This window comes from Bubalus bubalis, chromosome 4 (genome assembly GCF_019923935.1).
Source record: "Bubalus bubalis isolate 160015118507 breed Murrah chromosome 4, NDDB_SH_1, whole genome shotgun sequence".
NCBI classification, from domain to species: domain Eukaryota; kingdom Metazoa; phylum Chordata; class Mammalia; order Artiodactyla; family Bovidae; genus Bubalus; species Bubalus bubalis.
In genome coordinates, this window is record NC_059160.1 from 5,907,431 (window position 1) to 5,924,489 (window position 17,059).

Here is a 17,059-nt window from a genome sequence, read left to right on the forward strand (position 1 = left end):
GCCATGTCCTTGGGAGCCAAGGAGCAGTGTGTAGTGGGCTCGCCCCCATCAGGAGGGCCCAGGAGCTAATATTTCCCATGGTGCTCTGGTGGGCCTGATCAGGGTCTCCAGGGGACCCCAGTCTGTCCTAGGCCAGTGGGCAGGCATCCCAAGGACCAGCCGCCCCCGTTGGTCACTATGCAGACCTCACTGGGGGTCGCATCTGTAGACCTGCAGACACAGGGGTGTGAGGAGTATGAGGTGGGCCTAAGACCCTTAATCCAGTCGCTAGAGAAGCTGGTAATGGCCCCAGACTCCCCAAAGGGGAATCTTGCCCAAGTTGGGGGAGGCCTGTGCTAAGGCCACAGTGGAGAAAGAGTGACAAGGGGCCAGTCCCCTCTTCTCTCCTGCTTAATCTTGGCGCTTTATCATTTGGGAGTGGGGAAAAGAAATGTTTACATGGCTTCACATTTGTTTCAAATTATTCATCAGTGTTGGAGAGTCATTGTTCCCTTCTAGTGTAAACAGCCCCGTCCCAAGGCCCAGCCACCCTGCCAGCCCGCCGCGGCTCTGTAGCTGTGTGACATCAGCACCTTGGGTTCCCAGCTTCCCGTGCGGCGAGGAGGTGGGCCAGGCCCAGTGGGCGGCCCCAGGGCGTTCACTGACGATGGGGTGAGCGCAGTGTCTCCACACCATGAATTCCACATTTGAGAGCTATCTTTTGTTTTACCAGTTGAACCTTTTCTAGGGCTGGGGAAGCTGGGGTACAAAGACTTTTCAAGAACCTCGAAGAATGTGACTTGAAGAAGGTCTGGCCTGAGTCCCAGGAGCAGCTTCCAGGATTCAAACATCACCGTTATGTGTGCGCCGGACTGCAGGCATCGGAGCCCCCGGCGGGTGTTAACTGGGACGGTTCAGGGCAGCTTCGGGGGGCCGGGACTCTGCTCAATTACTCCTGCAGGCTGGCTCGGCTTTGCGTTGGTAGCTGGGGGAGTTCATGGACATGTTCAAGGTGACACCCAGCTTGCGTTCACTTCAAGAGCAGCTGGGGTTCTTCATCTCCTGAATCTGAACATGCTTGCTGGCGTGACCAGCTTTGCCAGTGGGCCCCAGGGCACATGCTCAGGAGCTGGACAGCAGGCCTGAGTCCTGCCTTTGCTCCAGGCAGCTGTGTGACTTTGTCCAAACTACTTCAGCTCTCTTTGCCTCAGTGTCCTCATCTGTAAAATGGAGTCAGTAACACAACCTATTGCTCAGGGTTGCTGCAAGGATCAGGTGCTTAACACTCAATGACCACTCGGGGGAGGTTAGCTTTGTGTTGTTATTAGGAGGAGGAGCAGGGCCCAGAGCTGTTCAAGGTCTAGTGTGGGCAGGGGCGGACTGCTGCAGGGTGGAGGGGAGGTGCCCCCAGCCAAGGTGACCCTGACACTGGGCCTTTAGGGAGCCATCAGTAAGACTTGTTGAGTGGAGAAAGGGCTTCAGAAAAATCCCTCTCCAGCCCTCCCAGCTTCCCCCGGGACCGCCTCTCAGCCTGCTCTCAGCAAGAGCCGCCTCTACCATTTCAGCTGTAACTGTTGGTGGCTTTTAGAGTTCAAAGCCCTGCCTCCCTCCTGGCGACCACACGGCCGACATTTGAGCTCACGGGAGAGTAATGACCTGACTCGCCGTCAGCCTCAAAGGCTGCCGCGTGGGCTCGTGGGTGGTGAAGTGGTCTGCTGTCCCCGAGCCTAAGTAGGACCCGGCTGACAGAGTGCCAGCGCTGAGTCCTCCCCGGTTCAGGGCAGGTCAGTCTGCCTGATGCTTTCTTTACCTGTTCACATCCTTTTGGTTCCAGTTCTGAAAGATGGCTGTGTTGAAAAGAACTGTTTAAAAAAGTTCAGTGCCAAAGTGAGTGAGTGTGTGTGTGTGAGTGTGAGTGTGTGTGTGTGCGCGCACGCGTGTGTGCGTGCACAGGCCTGTGTATTAGGGGTTGTGGGCTTGGCTCGAAGCAGCCGGTAGCTCACGTTGCCTTTGTGGTTTCGTATATTTGCCTATTAAAATGACAATACAGACATGGCACATTAAGGTTTAAGAAGCCCTTCTTTCATTAAACAAACTGACAGTGGAGGGGGTTATGACTTCGGTAATTGAAACATGCTGTTCTGTTCAAGACCAGAGCTCCATAAAGACTCTTTTCAGCCAATAGCACCCTTTGTGCCAGCAGCCTCTGGTCAAAAATGAGTGTCGGCCCCGAGGTCTGTCTCTCCCAGAGAGTGGGAAAGACCGCTTGGCAGCCTTCCGCGGCAGTCTTGGCAGCCAGAGGTCAGGGCCTTTTAAAAACCTCCCCTTCTCTGGGCTTTTGAAATCAATTTGCGAGGCAGAAAGCAGGCTGCCCTGGCCTCCAGCCTCTCCCTCGCAGCAAGGTCTGTGCTGTTGGTTGTAAATCTGAGGTGTGACTGAAGAAAGTGGACAGTGGGGTTTGGTTGGCCAGACCCTTCACGTCAGGGGGAGACGGTGCGGGTTGCAGGTCTTCAGAGAGAGGGAGGGCCAGGTGCCGTTGCTGAGAGCCAGGTTTGCATCCTGCCTCTGTGGGAGCTTGGACAAGTCACTCGGCCTCTGTCCCTCAGTTTCCTCATCTGTAAAATAGGCCAGTACCTAGATCTGCTGTGCAGGGTTTCTGTGAGAGTTAAAGGAGTTAAAGCAGGTCAGGTGCTTGGAGTAGTGCTGGGCACACAGGAAGGCCAGGGTCATTGTAACCGTCCGCCTCTGTGGGGTAACTCCATGCAGTACTGTTGTGGGGAATCGCCGCGGGGTTCCTCTGTCGCGGCGCTCTGCAGTGGGGGAGCCGACAGCCTCCACGGCCTTCCCGCTGACCTCGCCTCCCTTCCGGCCCAGGTGTGACCTCTCCCTCCCCTTCTCTCGCCGCAGATGTGGACGAGTGTCAGGACAACAACGGAGGCTGCCAGCAGGTCTGCGTCAACGCCATGGGCAGCTACGAGTGCCAGTGCCTCAGCGGCTTTTTCCTCAGTGACAACCAGCACACCTGCATCCACCGCTCCAGCGGTGAGTCCTGCCCGAGCTCAGCGCTCACGGCCCTGCCCCTGCGGGCTCGGGCGGCCCCTGCAACCGCCTCTCCGCATCTCCATTCTGGGGGCCTCGGGCTCAGGGCAGGGAGCTCTGGGGGTGGCCGGGAGGGCCGTTTTGTGCCTCTGGTGTTGGGTCTGCAGAGTTTCCTCACAGTTCGCTCCCTCCCTCCACTCCTGCGGCAGGGCTGCTGGTGTCCCTGGTGCTTTGTGTGGAGGGGGCTTGGGGCCACAGATGGGCAGATGCCACCAGAGAAGCCACTTTGTCCGTTCTGGGCTGGGGGCTGGCGGTGGGCAGGGCGAGGGTGGCCGTTCTCTCTGGTTCCCTTCCCCCAGTGGGGGCTCGAGGTCTGACCAGGCCGAGCTGCTGGTTTCTTGATCTCTTGCATGTTCACTGGGTCACCAGTCAACAGGGGGTCCTTGTGGCCAGGAGCCAGCTGCCCTCTATAGACCAGGTGGGATGAGGGTGCCGGCCTGGGGGCCAGTACAGAGGGACAGGGAAGACTCCAGCCAACTGGAGTGCCTGGGGAGCCTGGAGACAGCCCCAGCCAAGCCCAGAAGGTGCAGGGCGGTGGTGGCCATTTGGGGCCCAAAGCAGCAGGGCTGTGAAATGGGACAACTGGTCAGAAGCCAGGACCCAGATGCTCAGAGGAGAGGGGCTTCCAGGCGGAGGGAACAGCATTTTGAAAGCTGTGGAGGCGCGTTTTCCTTAAAATAATGACGAGATCCAGCCATCTCGAGGCAGACCGTGCTTTCCTGCAGCCTGGCTGCTCTGAGCAGTCAAGGGAGTAGACACCAGAGGAGGAGCAGGCAGCAGCCCTGTGGCCCCAGCCTCAGCCACTGTCCACTGACCTGAGACACGGAGGAGGTGCTGGAGGGAAATCCTGCAAGGGCCTCGCCTCCAGTCTGCGGCACCAGCGGGAGGCCAGCGAGTGGTCCACGCTGAAAGGCAGGGAGTGAAAAGGGCAGGTGCTGCTCTCCAGGTTGGGCCGACCGGGGCTGAAGCCCGCTCTGCCGTTCCCTCGTCCTTCTTCAGGCAGCTCTGCTGCCCTGAACCTCAGCTTCCTCATCTGCAAAATGGGGCAGCGGTGTTGACCCGGCAGGGTCTTTGGGGGCTGGCTCCAGATCCTAGGAGTAAAGTGCTGGTATGCACTAAAGCTAACAGAGGCGATGAGGTGAGACTCCGCGGCCCTGGCTGTGATTTTTTATTTGAAAACAATTCCTGAGGTAGAAAAGGAAAAAAACATTTTTAAGAAGTACAAAACCCAGGGTAATTATGCAGAACTACGTTACTGGACTCCTTGGAATTCTCAGTGTTTTAGGCAGTTTCCTCAAAAACAAGATGGCCGATAAGCCTGTGCCGTGTCCCCAGAGGACAGAAGGGCCAAGTGAGTGCCGCCATCCCGGGCGCCTGCTTCAGGCGTATGGGCCCGACGTCCACGTGGAAGACCTCCCAGCTGTGGGGCTGTGGGGTCAAGCTGCCCAAAGTGAGGAGCCCGACCCCAAATCGAGTTTCATAAAAAGCAGATTTATGAGGAAGAGTGAGCGTTGGTGGCGGGGGGCAGTAAGGCCTGCTTTCATCAGGGAGCAGGGTTTACAGGGCGGCTGGCCCCTCCTCAGCCGGGCTGTGTGTGCTCTGCTCCTTTGAAGAGCAGCTTTCCCGCGAGCGGGCCTTCAGGTGAGGCCGTGCCCCAGCTCAGAGGAGGGCGAGAAGGACGGGGAGACATCGTAATGCCGGGCAGCAGCCTGGCCCCGTTCGGAACCGGGTCCCGGCGCGGCCGGTGAGCACTGGCTGTACTAGGGATGTCACCCGGCAAGCCCCTGCGCCAGCCAGGGCCGGGACTCGGTGTGGTGGCGGGCAGCCAGAGCGGCTGCTGTGGGGTCATGAGCTCACTCTGCCCTGGGCCCCTCGCGGGAGCCTGGCACAGCGGGGGAGCGTAAACCCAGTCAGCTGAGGGGACCTGCCCGAGGTCGTACCGTAGGGTCATGGCAGTCAGGATTCCAGCCCGTCACTCACTGTGATGAGATGAGGCTAGTAAGGAAGGAAATCGGGTGGAGAAACAGGCAGGCACTGAAAACCTCTTGGAGGAAGCCGCCTGTGAGCTGATGTCGGGTGAGGAGGGAGAGCGGCTGTGGGAGGAGCCGGGGAGGGCTAGGCGGGCGTGTGTAAGGGCCCCGGGGCAGGCGTGTGTAAAGGGCCTGAGGCGGGTGTGTGTAAAGGCCCTGAGGCAGGCATGTATAAGGGCCCCAGGGTGGACGTGTGTAATGGCCCTGGGGTGGGTGTGTATAAAGGCCCTGGGGCAGGTTGTGTATTGGCCTGAGGCAGGCGTGTGTAAGGGCCCCGGGGCAGGTGTGTATAAGGGCCTCGAGGCGGTGTGTGTAAGGGCCCCGGGGTGGGCATGTATCAGGGCCCTGGGGCGGGTGTGTGTAAAGGGCCTGGGGCGGGTGGACCAGACTCTCGGGAAACAGAGTGAAGGGTGGGATGGTGGGCACAGATTGCCCAGGAAGAGGGGAGTTTGGCAGGGGCCAGAGGCCATGAGGCTGGTGAAACATGAGCCGGAGTTTGGGGCTGTGTAAGGAGTGCAGGGGCTAACCAGACAAGCTGCTCCCTCCCGAGCCTGCCGGTTGCCATGACGGGTGCCCATCCTGACTGTGTGTTGACATCGGTGATGACTGTTAGAGCTCAGAGTCAGAGCATGTCCAGGTGCTGAGACCCAGCTTGTTTTGTACGTCGATGGCCTCTGTTCCCCAAATCAAGAGTCCTCAAGTCACCTGACTCTTCCTGATGCCCTAAAGGAGCCTCCCCTGAGCTGGGTTTCATTAGAGGGGACTAGACGCATGAGCAGGGTCAGCCAGGGTCAATCCAGGCTCCCGGCCAAGACCCAAGGCTCAGCCCTTCCGAGCGGCCCCGCCTCCCAGGCGCCAGTGCAAACCCTGACCCGAGGCGTGTGGATCTGGCCAGGCTGGGCTTGCGGGGGTCAGGTTCTCAAGTCTTTCTCCATCTCCATGGGTCACATGGCCTCTGCAGTTACTCCTGCCTCTCTGGGTTTCCTTGTCTGTAAATTGGGACCAGTAATCCCTCCCGGGCCAGTGAGAGCTCGGTTAGGGGAAATGCTTTGAAGGGGTCAAGTGCAGTGCCTGCCCTAGGGGTGGCAACTTACAGAGGCAGCTTTTTCAAGCCTTTATAACTCATGCCTGATTTGGGGACACAGGCTGTGCTCTTGGTGGGAGGGAACCCAGAGCCGCTGAGGTCCGTGGCCTGTCCATCTGCTCAGCACTTGCGGGAGCTGGTTCGGGCACCAGCACAGACCACTCACCTCCCAGTCAGCCTCCGGCCCAGCACGCCATAGCCCGTCTGTCACCCCACAGCCAGGGTTCTCCGGGGAGAGGGGTCCGGGGGGCTCCCTGGCCCCTGAGTAGATGAGCCAAGCAACCAGCGCGTTCACACTCTCCCTCTCCTGTGCCTGCTCTTTTTTTTAAAAAACTCATGTCGTATCTGTGCTCCAAGAAGGTGTTGACTCCTGGATGAACTTTTCCCTTTCCTTCCAGTAAAGAATTCTTTCTTTCAGTCTGAGCAGAACTGATTTAGGGAGGAGAAGGAGCTCCAAAAGGCCCGAGAGCTGTGAGATGGCAGCTCACTGGCTCCTCCGTTCATGTGCCGGTGCCTCTGGTCCCCGGGGTCCCAGCGAGAGGAAAAGCAGGCATGGCCTCTGTGAAGCTTTCCATCTAGAAAGGGGATTCGGTGCTAAATGAGGGTCCCCAGTTCAGTTCAGTTCAGTCGCTCAGTCGTGTCCGATTCTTTGTGACCCCATGGACTGCAGCACGCCAGGCTTCCCTGTCCATCACCAACTCCAGGAGTTTACTCAAACTCATGTCCATCAAGTCAGTGATGCCATCCAACCATCTCACCCTCTGTCGTCCCCTTCTCCTCCCGCCTTCAATCTTTCCCAGCCTCAGGGTCTTTCCCAAGGAGTCATTTCTTTGCATCAGGTGGCCAAAGTATTGGAGTTTCAGCTTCAGCATCAGTCCTTCCAATGAATATTCAGGACTAATTTCTGTTAGGATGGACTGGTTGGGTCTCCTTGCAGTCCAAGGCTCCTAGGAGTTACCTTATAATAATGTGCTGAGAAAAAACCCTCTGAAAGGAGGGACCTGGGGCTCCAGGGGCTCTAGTGTTGTCTGAACAGTGGAGAATGTAGTAGCAAGGGTCTCCTGGCCAGCCTGGTGAAGGACCTCTCCCTCACCAGCACTGATCCTGGGCCACTGCTCTTGCCAACGGAGCTACGTGTGCCCCCTCCCCCAGACCGCAAGCTGTGTGGCACGGCCGTGCTCTGAAGCCTCAGCAGAACGCCCACAGCGGTCTGATCTGTGCTGATCATGAAAGGCGCCCGAGGGAGAGGAAACCCCCTACAACATTGTCCCCACAATCATAGGGAACAGGACAGGATGGCAGGGGGCTTTAGGGGCTGTCCGTGCCCATGCCCAGCCCTGAGGGCCCTGGCACGCAGAGGAGACCTGTCTTCGTGATCAGGAGCCCAGCCTCTGGGGCCCCACAGCCTCGGACTGGAATCCTGGCTTCCCCACCCTGTCACCTGTGTGACCTTGAGCAAGTCACTGAACCTCTCTGTGCCAGGTCTGTGAAGTGGGGATGGTCATGGAACCCACTTCATAGGGTTAAAAAGATGTCAAAAAAATTCCAGTAAATGTGGGCTCTTCTTATTGTTACTTACCGCAGACGAGGAAACAGGCCCAGTGAGGACAGGGCCTGCCCCTCGCTGGGCCGGTGTCCAGAGCCAGCAGCAGAGTCAGGGCGTGGGTGCACAGTGGGCAGCGCTCTGCAGATGTGTGCTGGCTGCTGGCTGAAGCCTGAGCTTCCGCTGAGTATGGAGAGGCGGTCAGGAGTCAGGCCTCATCGTCAGGGAGCTCTCTGCACTGGCTCGCCCGCCACATGACCCACCGAGGGCTGCAGAGGTCAGAACTGCCCCTGCCCTCCAAGAATGCCCAGCCCCTTCCTCCCCATGGAGGTGTGGGCACTGTGCCAGGCCACGCTGGGCACAGGCAGTTGGGAACCAAGACACGAAGAGGACCTCAGGCCCCTGTCTGCTCCTGCTCCTCCCTCCCCCCCCCGCCCCTGGGCCCAGCATGCCCACCTACCCTGTCTACTTCATGGTGCCCCCCTCAGCCTGGCGAGAGCGCCCGCTCACTGCACAGCCTGTCCCGAGCTGGCCCTCTGCTCGGGACTGGCTGTCTTCCACCCCTGCCACTGCTGACTGCCGAGGGCAGTGTTCTCCGCGCTGCCTGCGTCCCTGCGTCCCTGCAGCTTGGGGGTGCCCCGTGGGCAGGGACCATGTTCCGCACATCCCCATGCCCTGTTTTGACGGGGGTCTGTGGCAAGGAACCGAGGGAGGTTGGAGAGATGCTCTGTTCGTGGCGGCTGCCTGGGCCCGGGCACTCCACATCCTCGGGTTGTGCCGGTAGGGTCCTGGTCAGCACTTGCTAGTCGACGCTGTGGTCCCTGGGTCGAGGGGTAGGCACCCAGAGGCTCTGCGAGGCCGTTGCACTGTTGACCGCACCCCAAAGTCCTAATGTGCTGCTTCCTTTCCCTTGTCTGATGCCCAGGAACTGGCCACAGGGCAGCTGGGCAGCCATGTCCCTGCAAAGCCGAGGCCCATGCAGAGCAGACACCAGGCTGGCATTCTCCCAGCAGGGACTTCATGGGTTTACCTGAATGCATTTAATCTCCTCCTGAGCCTGTTTAAACGCTCGTATAACTATGGATGCGAAACTGCACTGCCCTCCTACCGCCAGCACTCCTGGTGGCACTCAGGGCCCCGTTTTCACAAAGCTAAGATCTGGCATCGAGGGTGACACTCAGTTCAGTCCAGTCGCTCAGTCGTGTCCAACTCTTTGCGACCCCATGGACTGCAGCACGGCAGGCCTCCCTGTCCATCACCAACTCCCAGAGTTTACTCAAACTCATGTCCATTGAGTCGGTGATGCCATCTCATCCTCTGTCACCCCCTTCTCCTCCCGCCTTCAGTCTTTCCCAGCATCGGGGTCTTTTGGCATCAAGGGTGACCCTGGCTGCAGCAAAACCAGCGGTGGGAGCCAGGAGAAAGGAGGCTCGGCTTCTACTGCGTTCAGTAGAAACGGCGATGGTGAAAGCTACGTTTCCTGGGGGCTTCCTGCACCCTCAAAGACAAAGAAATCGAGGCACGGAGCGGGTGGGAAACTTGCCCACAGATGCAGCCGGTGGCACGGCAGGCCCTGCGCTCGGGCGGGCTGGCCTCTGAGCCTGGGAAGACCGCGTGGAGGGTTCCCATGAGGTTCGCAGCCCTCTGTGCAGCTGGCCAGCTGCGGAGGGGCCTGGAGAAGCAGAGATGCCCCCTTGCCAACGCCACCTGCAGCTCCACGGGTGTGAGCGTCCCGGGCACCAAGGGTACCTCTTTAAGCCCCAGGAGTTCAGAAAACCCTTGGCGGTGGAGGTGTCTGGAGATGGCCTGCCCGCTTCCCTGGTCTCCTCAGAGGAGCAGCCTAAGTTGGCCCAGCTCTCTTCCCTACAAGTCACAGCTTTTGTTATGAGCTCAGTGACCCAGACAGCCTCTCCTCTGAGGACCAGAATGTCTGGCCCCGTGCTGAAGGGCCCAGCCTCGGGGCTGGAAATAGCTATTCTCATCTAGCTGTTGTCCACCGTTCCACACCCCCGGCCGTAGGGGGATCTTGCTGTGAATCCGGCAGCCCAGGGTCCGCACGCACTCGCGGAGACCGCGGGAGCCTGAGGGCCCCCCGGCTCCTCCGGAAGGGCCTTGGGCTCCATGACGGCTGTGTGCTCCCGGGAGCCGCTTCCACCTGTGTCCGAGCCTGCAGGCGTGCTCTGGGTGATTGTGCCGAGAACGGCTCTAGAGTTCATCTTTTGGTGTATTAGACCCTGCATGAAGTATTTTTAGGACCTGTTTGTTATATCTGTAAGTTTGTAACTAAAGATGAAACAATGGGTTTTTTTTTTTATCTTTTATTTTGAAATAATTATAGAGTCGTAAGGACATGCAGAGATAGTAAGGTGAGATCCCATGTACCCTTCGCCCAGCTCCCCCCACAGTCACCTCTTACATCACTGGAGAGCCGCAGGGATGCTAGGAAGCCTGCATTACTAGGCTGAGACTACTGAGACTGTCCCAAGAGAAATAAGACATATGGTCACCCTAATATTACCTCATTTAACCCCTGGATCCCTACAGGGTAGGTACAATTACTCCCATGTGCAGATAGCAAATAACAGAGGCAGATAATGCACCCAGGGCCACGTGGGTCCTGGCAGAAACCCCAGACAGAGGTGCAGTGACACCTCTTTCTGGGCCTGAGTTCTGGAATGCCGTCTGGAGCAGGGAGGGCCCCTCAGGCACCGTCGCCCCCCAGTGCCGTCTAACTGAGGAGGTGACTCTGTGGCAGCGCCCGGCGGGCTGGTTGCCAGGGTTGTCCTGACCTCAGGTCACTCCCATAAGCCCGCAGCCTCGCCGGAGAGACGGGGGACTCAGACGTGAGCCCTGCCCTGCGCCTGAGACTTTCCTCACGGGGTTGTTTCGAGACTCTGCGTCTGCTGCTGCTCCCGCCACCCCTGCACCCTTCCCATCTTTTCCGCCCGTGTTTGCCCAGCTGTCCTTCCCTCTCTTGGCCCTTCACTCAGGCCAGCCTGGCCTCTTGCCTCTGGCCAGGGGTCCCTGGCGTCTAAGCTTCCAGCTTTGCTCTAGGGGCCAGAAGAGTCAGCGTGCCCGCAGACTTTCTTGCCCGTTGGAGAGGGTTTGCGTCCTGGAGCCTGAAACCAGACCCAGAGCTTCAGGAAGTGAGAGAGAGCGTCAGGAGGCCGTGTTTGGCAGCAGTTTGAACTTTGCTGTGAGGGTGACAGGGGCCCCGTTGGCCCCAGGAGTGGGGGTATGATTCACATTGTGGAAAGATCACTGCCCACCGTGGGTGGGCAGGGAGATGAAGCCCTTTCCTGGGAGGCAGCACTGGTGGCCATCAGGGTCCGGAACTCATAAGGGGGCAGTGTGAGTGGACAGGAGGGGCAGAGGGGAGGGTGAGAGGGGCAGAGGGGAGGGTGAGAGGGGCAGAGGGGAGGGTGAGAGGCGAGGCAGGGCAGACAGGCCTGTCTGCAGAGAGGCCCGGTCGCTGCATCATGGCAGTGCAGAATGGTTCAATGGAGGTTGGCTCTGGACCACATGGGGCCTTGTTCTTTCTGGAACCAGGAGCTCCAGAGGGGAGCCTAGGGCCCAGAGTCAGACCAGCCAGTCTCTACTTTTCAAGAGGCTGCAAGCTGGGTCCTGCTCAGCCTCGGGCTCACTGTCCTGACCTCAGGTGCCCCGCGCAGCTTGCACTCACAGGCCCCCAGGCTCTCTGGCCCGCTCGGCCTGGGGCCTGAGGAGGCGGCCAGGGTGGCGGGTGTGAGGACAAGCTCAGGAGCCTGGCTGGGACAGGAGCAGGGCCTCTAGAGTGTCTGATCTCCCAGCAGAGATCAGGGTTGTGGGGACGGCGACCGACTGGCCAGTGGTTCCGCCCTTCAGCCACCTCGTGGCCAGGCCAAGGAAGAGGGCTGGGCTCCACTGCGGCACTTAGAGGAAAGCGCTCCCCCCAGCCGCACTCAGACCCTGGAGTCACGCAGGGGCCCTGAACCCACAGCCACCTGTGTCAGCCACAGCCCGAAGCCTTGCCCTCAGGCCCTGAACCCACTGCCCATCGTCCACACCCTCCCACACAGGACGGGGTGGGGGGTGCTCCCTCACAGAGGCCCCCGGGCAGTTTTCGGGCCCCAGTCCCTGGGGTTGGGTCAGGGCAGAGGACTGGTGGCTCTCACCGGAGGCGGCTGCCCCTTCCGTCCACCGCAGCCCTCGTCTGGGGCCCTTCTCCCACTCTCCTCAGCTGGTCCTTGACTGTCCTCCGGACTTTGCTGTCCGGCTGCTCCTGGAGAGCAGGAGATGTCAGCCGTCTCGGCAGCAGCTGTCCTCGCCGGCCCGTCCCCAGCCTCCGCTCTCACGGCGCTTTCACACCCGGCTCACGGTGAGGCTTGCAGCCGCCCCGGGAGGAACTTGGGGTGAGCACTGTCACCCCAGCACAGCAGGGCACCCCAGCGGGGCCCACGCCTCAAAGCAGCGCTCAGGATGGGGGCCACACTTCGGACGCCAGCGGTAGCTTTCCTTCTCCTGCTCCACCCCATTGTTGTGGTGGTTTAGTCCCTCAGTCGTGTCTGACTCTTGGCAACCCCACGGACTGCAGCCCGCCAGGCTCCTGAGTCCATGGGATTCTCCAGGCAAGAGTACTGGAGTGGGTTGCCATTTCCTTCTCTGGAGGATCTTCCTGACCCAGGGATCGAACCCATGTCTCCTGCATTGGCAGGCAGGTTCTCCAGACTCACATGCCTGTGGACAGAGGCTCACTGTCCGTCCCAAGCCACCCCTAGCAGACGTTAGCTCAGGGCCCCATCAGTGTGCCTGGATGACCGGTGCCCACCACTTCCTGGGACGTGATTCCCGCATCTTGAGGTCTGGGCCAGGCCTTGACCTGGGGCCTCAGCATGGCCCCTGCAGGGTAGGGGACATCCTCGGCCCTGTTCCAGGGCTCTCTGTCATCAGCTGTGGGTGCTGGGTTTCCATGAGTGTGTGTGGCTGGGAACTTTCTCTTTTAAATGAGGGCAACGGTGGCCTCTCCGGAAAATCCTCACTGTCAGCCTCAGGGCTGCGCCCCTGGCTGCTCCTGGGGGCTTCTCCTCATTTCCCCCCCTCGACACCCCACAGACCAGGTGGGCAGGAGACCAGGCAGCTCTCGCATTTAGCAGGAAGATTTATGGTGCTGCCGGAGAAGGCCTGTCCTGGCCCTCTGCAGTCCAGAATGGCCCTTGAGGCGGGGACAATAAATCCAGCCCATTATTTTTTACGAGCCTCCCACCCCATAAACAACTCCTTTGGCTGGTGAGCCCAGCTTCACGCCCTTCTCCTAGCCTGGCCTCCCGCCAGACCCGGCCAGGCCACCCTGCAGGGACCCCAGTGCCTCGTGGCATTGGCCTCCTCATGTGGATAGCGCAGGGGTAGCTGGCCCTGGCCCCGGCTCCCTCCTCTGCTACGAGTCCCGTGGCCTCACTTTTCTTGTCTATAAAATGGGACAAACGTCAGTGTTCATTATAGAAATTTTTATGAGGACCAAAATGAGATGCTGTGAGCACACTCTGTTCCCTAGTGGCCTGCCTGGACCTGAAGTGGGTAAAACTGTCAGCTGTTACTGGCACCACTGGGTGCCAAGCACCATGCCCAGACAGTGGCACGGGTCATCAGACCCCAGAACAGTCTGGTGCCATTTAGCTGTGTTCTCCCATCCTGCCGAGAGGAAATGGAGATTGAGAAGCGATTCATCCCCTAGTGAGTGATTAGCACAGTCAGGATCCGAACCCACGTCTTTCCAACTCCTAAGAGCAACCATGCTGAATGAGCAAATGGACAGAGGGCTGAGATCAGGGGTGGCCCGCTGCCTGGAGCCCCTTGCAGCCACAGGGCTCCCCCCCCTCCCCCCGCTGCCTGCAGGCAGGCTCCACTCTCACGCGAGTTAGTGCGGAGGCTGGTTCCCGGGTCCCCCGAGCCCTCTGCCTTCTGCCAGCAGCGGGACCCCCTGGCCACATCCCTGCCCACTCGGCCCCCACCCGTGGCTCCTCTCCCTGCGGTGTGCGTCACAAGGCTGCTCTCCCGCACCTTCCTCACCTTCCCTGCCTTCACAGCGCAGCCCCTCTCCAGCCCCCCACCCCACTCCTGTTCTTCCCATGGCTAGGGAGCCCTTTTCCAGTTGCAGGCCTTGGTGTGTGCTCTCTGCTCTGCCTCAGGGGCCAGGCCCCAGTCCCCTCCCTTCCTGGAGAACTCATAATCATCCTTCAAAACCCATTTTGCTTCATTTCCTCTCGCGGAGCTGTCTCCGACTCCTGGACGAGCACGTCATCCTCCCAGTGTACACACACAGCCCCGAGGCGCTGTGTCCTCTCCTGGGGGCGGCGCATGAGCCTCTGAGAAGGGCAGGGCTGCGTTTCTCACGTCTGATGCAGGGCGGGCGCAGGGCAAATGACAAAGAGGATCAGATTAAAGTTCTTTCACGTCCCTGGTACCAAGCAGCACCAAGGCAGGGCTTGCTCCCAAGGCTGTTTTCAGCCCCCAGGTCAGCCTGTGGGTGGCCGAGGCCCCTGCAGCAGGGGAGCCCGAGATGAGTTCAGAGACACTCCCCAGCGCACAGCTCCATACCCCTGAATGAGCCGATTCCTCTCCTGGAACCCCGTTCCTCCACGCTCCCACAACCCTACCCCGTGTGCCGCCAGCCCGCACGGCGGCTGACCCAACGTGCGCCTCCACGTCTGTTCACCGAGTGAGGCGTCCACTCGGCAGTCTGTTGCAGTTAGAGTGAACGGTGGGAATCAGCATGGGCTCCCCAGGCTGGTGGTCCGCGCCCGCGATACGAGCCCTGGGAAGGGGGGAGATGCCCCACAGCCATTGCGCTCCTTCTGTGCGCCAGGCCCTTGGCACCCTCTGATCCTCAGAGGACCCTGGGAGTGACAGCTGCCCCCTCATTGTGCAGAGGAGAGAGCGGAGGTGCAGGCAGGGACAGCGGGCACAGCCGGTTTGGGATGGAGCCTACCCAGAGCCCAGATGTTGGTGGCTCCGAGCCTGGCTGTTTCCCACGGCACGTGGTGGGCAGTGGAGGTGAGGCAGTGTCGGGGGGCTGCTCGTGTGCTTAGGGAATCTCCTGCTGGCGTGCCCCCCAGCATTCGTGCAGCTTCCCCTCCCGGGCCCTCTCCCAAAACTGCAGGGGGAGCACTCACTCGGCCACTACATTGAGCCTTCCCACACCTGGGCTCCTCCGCCTGGTCACCTTCAAGAGGCGGAAACAGACCTGTGCCCTGGTCACAGCCAGTCTGCGGCCACCTTTAGGGGAGGGGTACCCAGTCCCTGGAGCACGGACTGGTCCTGGTCCCAACCTGTTCGGAACCGGGCCGCAGAGCAGGAGCTGAGCGGCAGGAGAGCGAGCAAAGCTTCAAGGGCCATTCCCCATCTCTCCCTTCACTCACATTACCGCCTGACCCCTTCTCCCCATTGCTTGCCCATGGAAAAATTGCCTCCCATGAAACCAGTCCCCGGTGCCAAAAAGGCAGGGGACCGCGGCGTTACAGGCCCTGTGGAGGGAGAGGGTGAGGGCAGCCAGGTGAAATACGGGACAGCCTGTATTTGAACTTGGGATTTCACATCAGTAGTGAATGCTCTTTTTTGGCACAAACGTGACCCACGCAACACTTGGCATGCTTACACTTGGGAAATCTTTGTTATTCATCTGAGATCCAAACTGAAGCAAGCAGCCTGTTTTCATCCGCTGTGTCTGGCAGCCCTGGGGAAGGAAGGGGGCATCTCTCGCCTCTGAACCTGAGCAGAGTGCTAAGTCAGGAGGCAAGAACGTCTCAGGCCTTGCTCCCAGGCACCTGAGCCTCAGAGAGGCATGGACGTGCTCGTGGTGACGCCTAGTGGTCAGCCTGGGGAACTCCAGAGGCCAGGAAGGGGAAGAACCCTTAGTGCAGGAGGGGATGGAGGGAGCCGGGAGTCCAGGGTGAAGAGCAGCTCAGAAAGAACGGGCACTGCAAAGCCGGATAAAGGGGGCCCGGGACACATTCCCTGAGCACCAGCTTCGTCTTAAGGGGACTCAGGGACCCTGAGCTGGAACCCTCCCCACTTTAGTACCCTTCAACAACCTCCCTCCTCCCCTTCCCAGAGAAGGAAACCAAGCAAGTTCCAGGCCACACACCTTAGAAAGGGCCACGGGAAGTGGAGCTGGTGGGCACCGGGCCCGCCCCACCTCAGTGATGCCAGCCTCCCTTTGGCAGCTGCAGCGCTGCCCACGTTTGCCCACACGTGTCTGCGTTCACGGCCATCAGACAGGTTCCTTCCCATCTCACAAAGGCGGCCTTCCAGGGGCCCCCAGTGCCAGGACCAGCCCAGAAACCAGAGGTGAGGGGCTGAACAGGGCTGGGGTCCACCCCTGCTTTCCAAGAAGGCCAGCTCTGCCCCTCGGCTCTTATCTGGCAGACCAGGAGCCGGCCAGGGTCTCAGCTTTCCATCTCTGCATCTGTCTATCTGTCTGTCTGTGTACACACTTGGTGAGCAGCCGTGGCAGAGGACTTGGTTTTAGCTGAAAAAGCCCCCGCGATATGCAGGCACCCTGGCTGACTCTGCTGGCGGCCTCAGCACAGGGCGTGGACACGGTGGTGCCAGCAAAGGTATCGAATGCGGGGGTGAAGGAATGGGTGGGCCCAAAGGCTGGTCAACTCCCAAACCGGAAGTGCCTCGTGAGCCACTTTCTGATGTGACAGAAAGAGCTCTGAACTTGAGGGTCGAGGCATCAGGAGCCCAGGGGTTGGAGCTGGAAGGCTGGGTGTGGACGCCATGCTGACTGCTGCGTGGCCCAGGGCGAGTCCTGGCCCGTGGGCTTCAACCTCCTCGGTGGAAAAGGAAAGGCTTCCTCCAGATGCTCTTTAAGTTCTTTTCCAATTCTTGCTTTCTGGAAAACCGGTCCAATCTGGCTGTTTTCTCGTGTATAAAGCCAGGTTCCAGCTTGGTTTCAGAGCTGACCGGGTTACTGAGGGGCCCGCCTCACTGTGGGTGCATGCTTACAACAGGCTGGCCTGGGGTCCAGCCCCGGGAGAGGAAAGCAGGGTGAAGGCACAGCCGAGAAGTGGGCTCGTCCTGCAGAAGGGGCTGCCGGCCAGGAGGACCCCCTCGGAATTCATGGAGGGAAAGCCCGCAGGCAGCTGAGCAGCTGAACGTGGAGAGCATAGGGGTCAAATCGCACGAGGGCTGGGCGGCAAGTGCTGAGGGAAGGCGGGGTGTGCACTCAGAAAGGCTAGTGCCCCCTCGCCCAGCCCCAGGGCCCTGGCCTTCTGCCTGAAGGCTGAGGTGGAAGTGGTGGGAGGGCTGTAGGGTCTGTGTGCCTGGGAGTGGGCGATGGGCCCA

The 17,059-nt window shown here is 60.0% G+C and overlaps 1 protein-coding gene across 2 annotated transcripts in view; it reads left to right on the forward strand.

Annotated features, from left to right (window-relative positions):
• SCUBE1 (signal peptide, CUB domain and EGF like domain containing 1) overlaps positions 1 to 17,059 on the forward strand; it is a 125,991-nt gene that overhangs the window by 46,256 nt on the left and 62,676 nt on the right. For both annotated transcript variants that reach the window (XM_025282730.3, XM_044940800.2), the window contains exon 4: positions 2,887 to 3,021. In XM_025282730.3, coding sequence (XP_025138515.3) covers positions 2,887 to 3,021 — 135 coding nt within the window. The remainder of the gene's footprint in view (positions 1 to 2,886; positions 3,022 to 17,059) is intronic.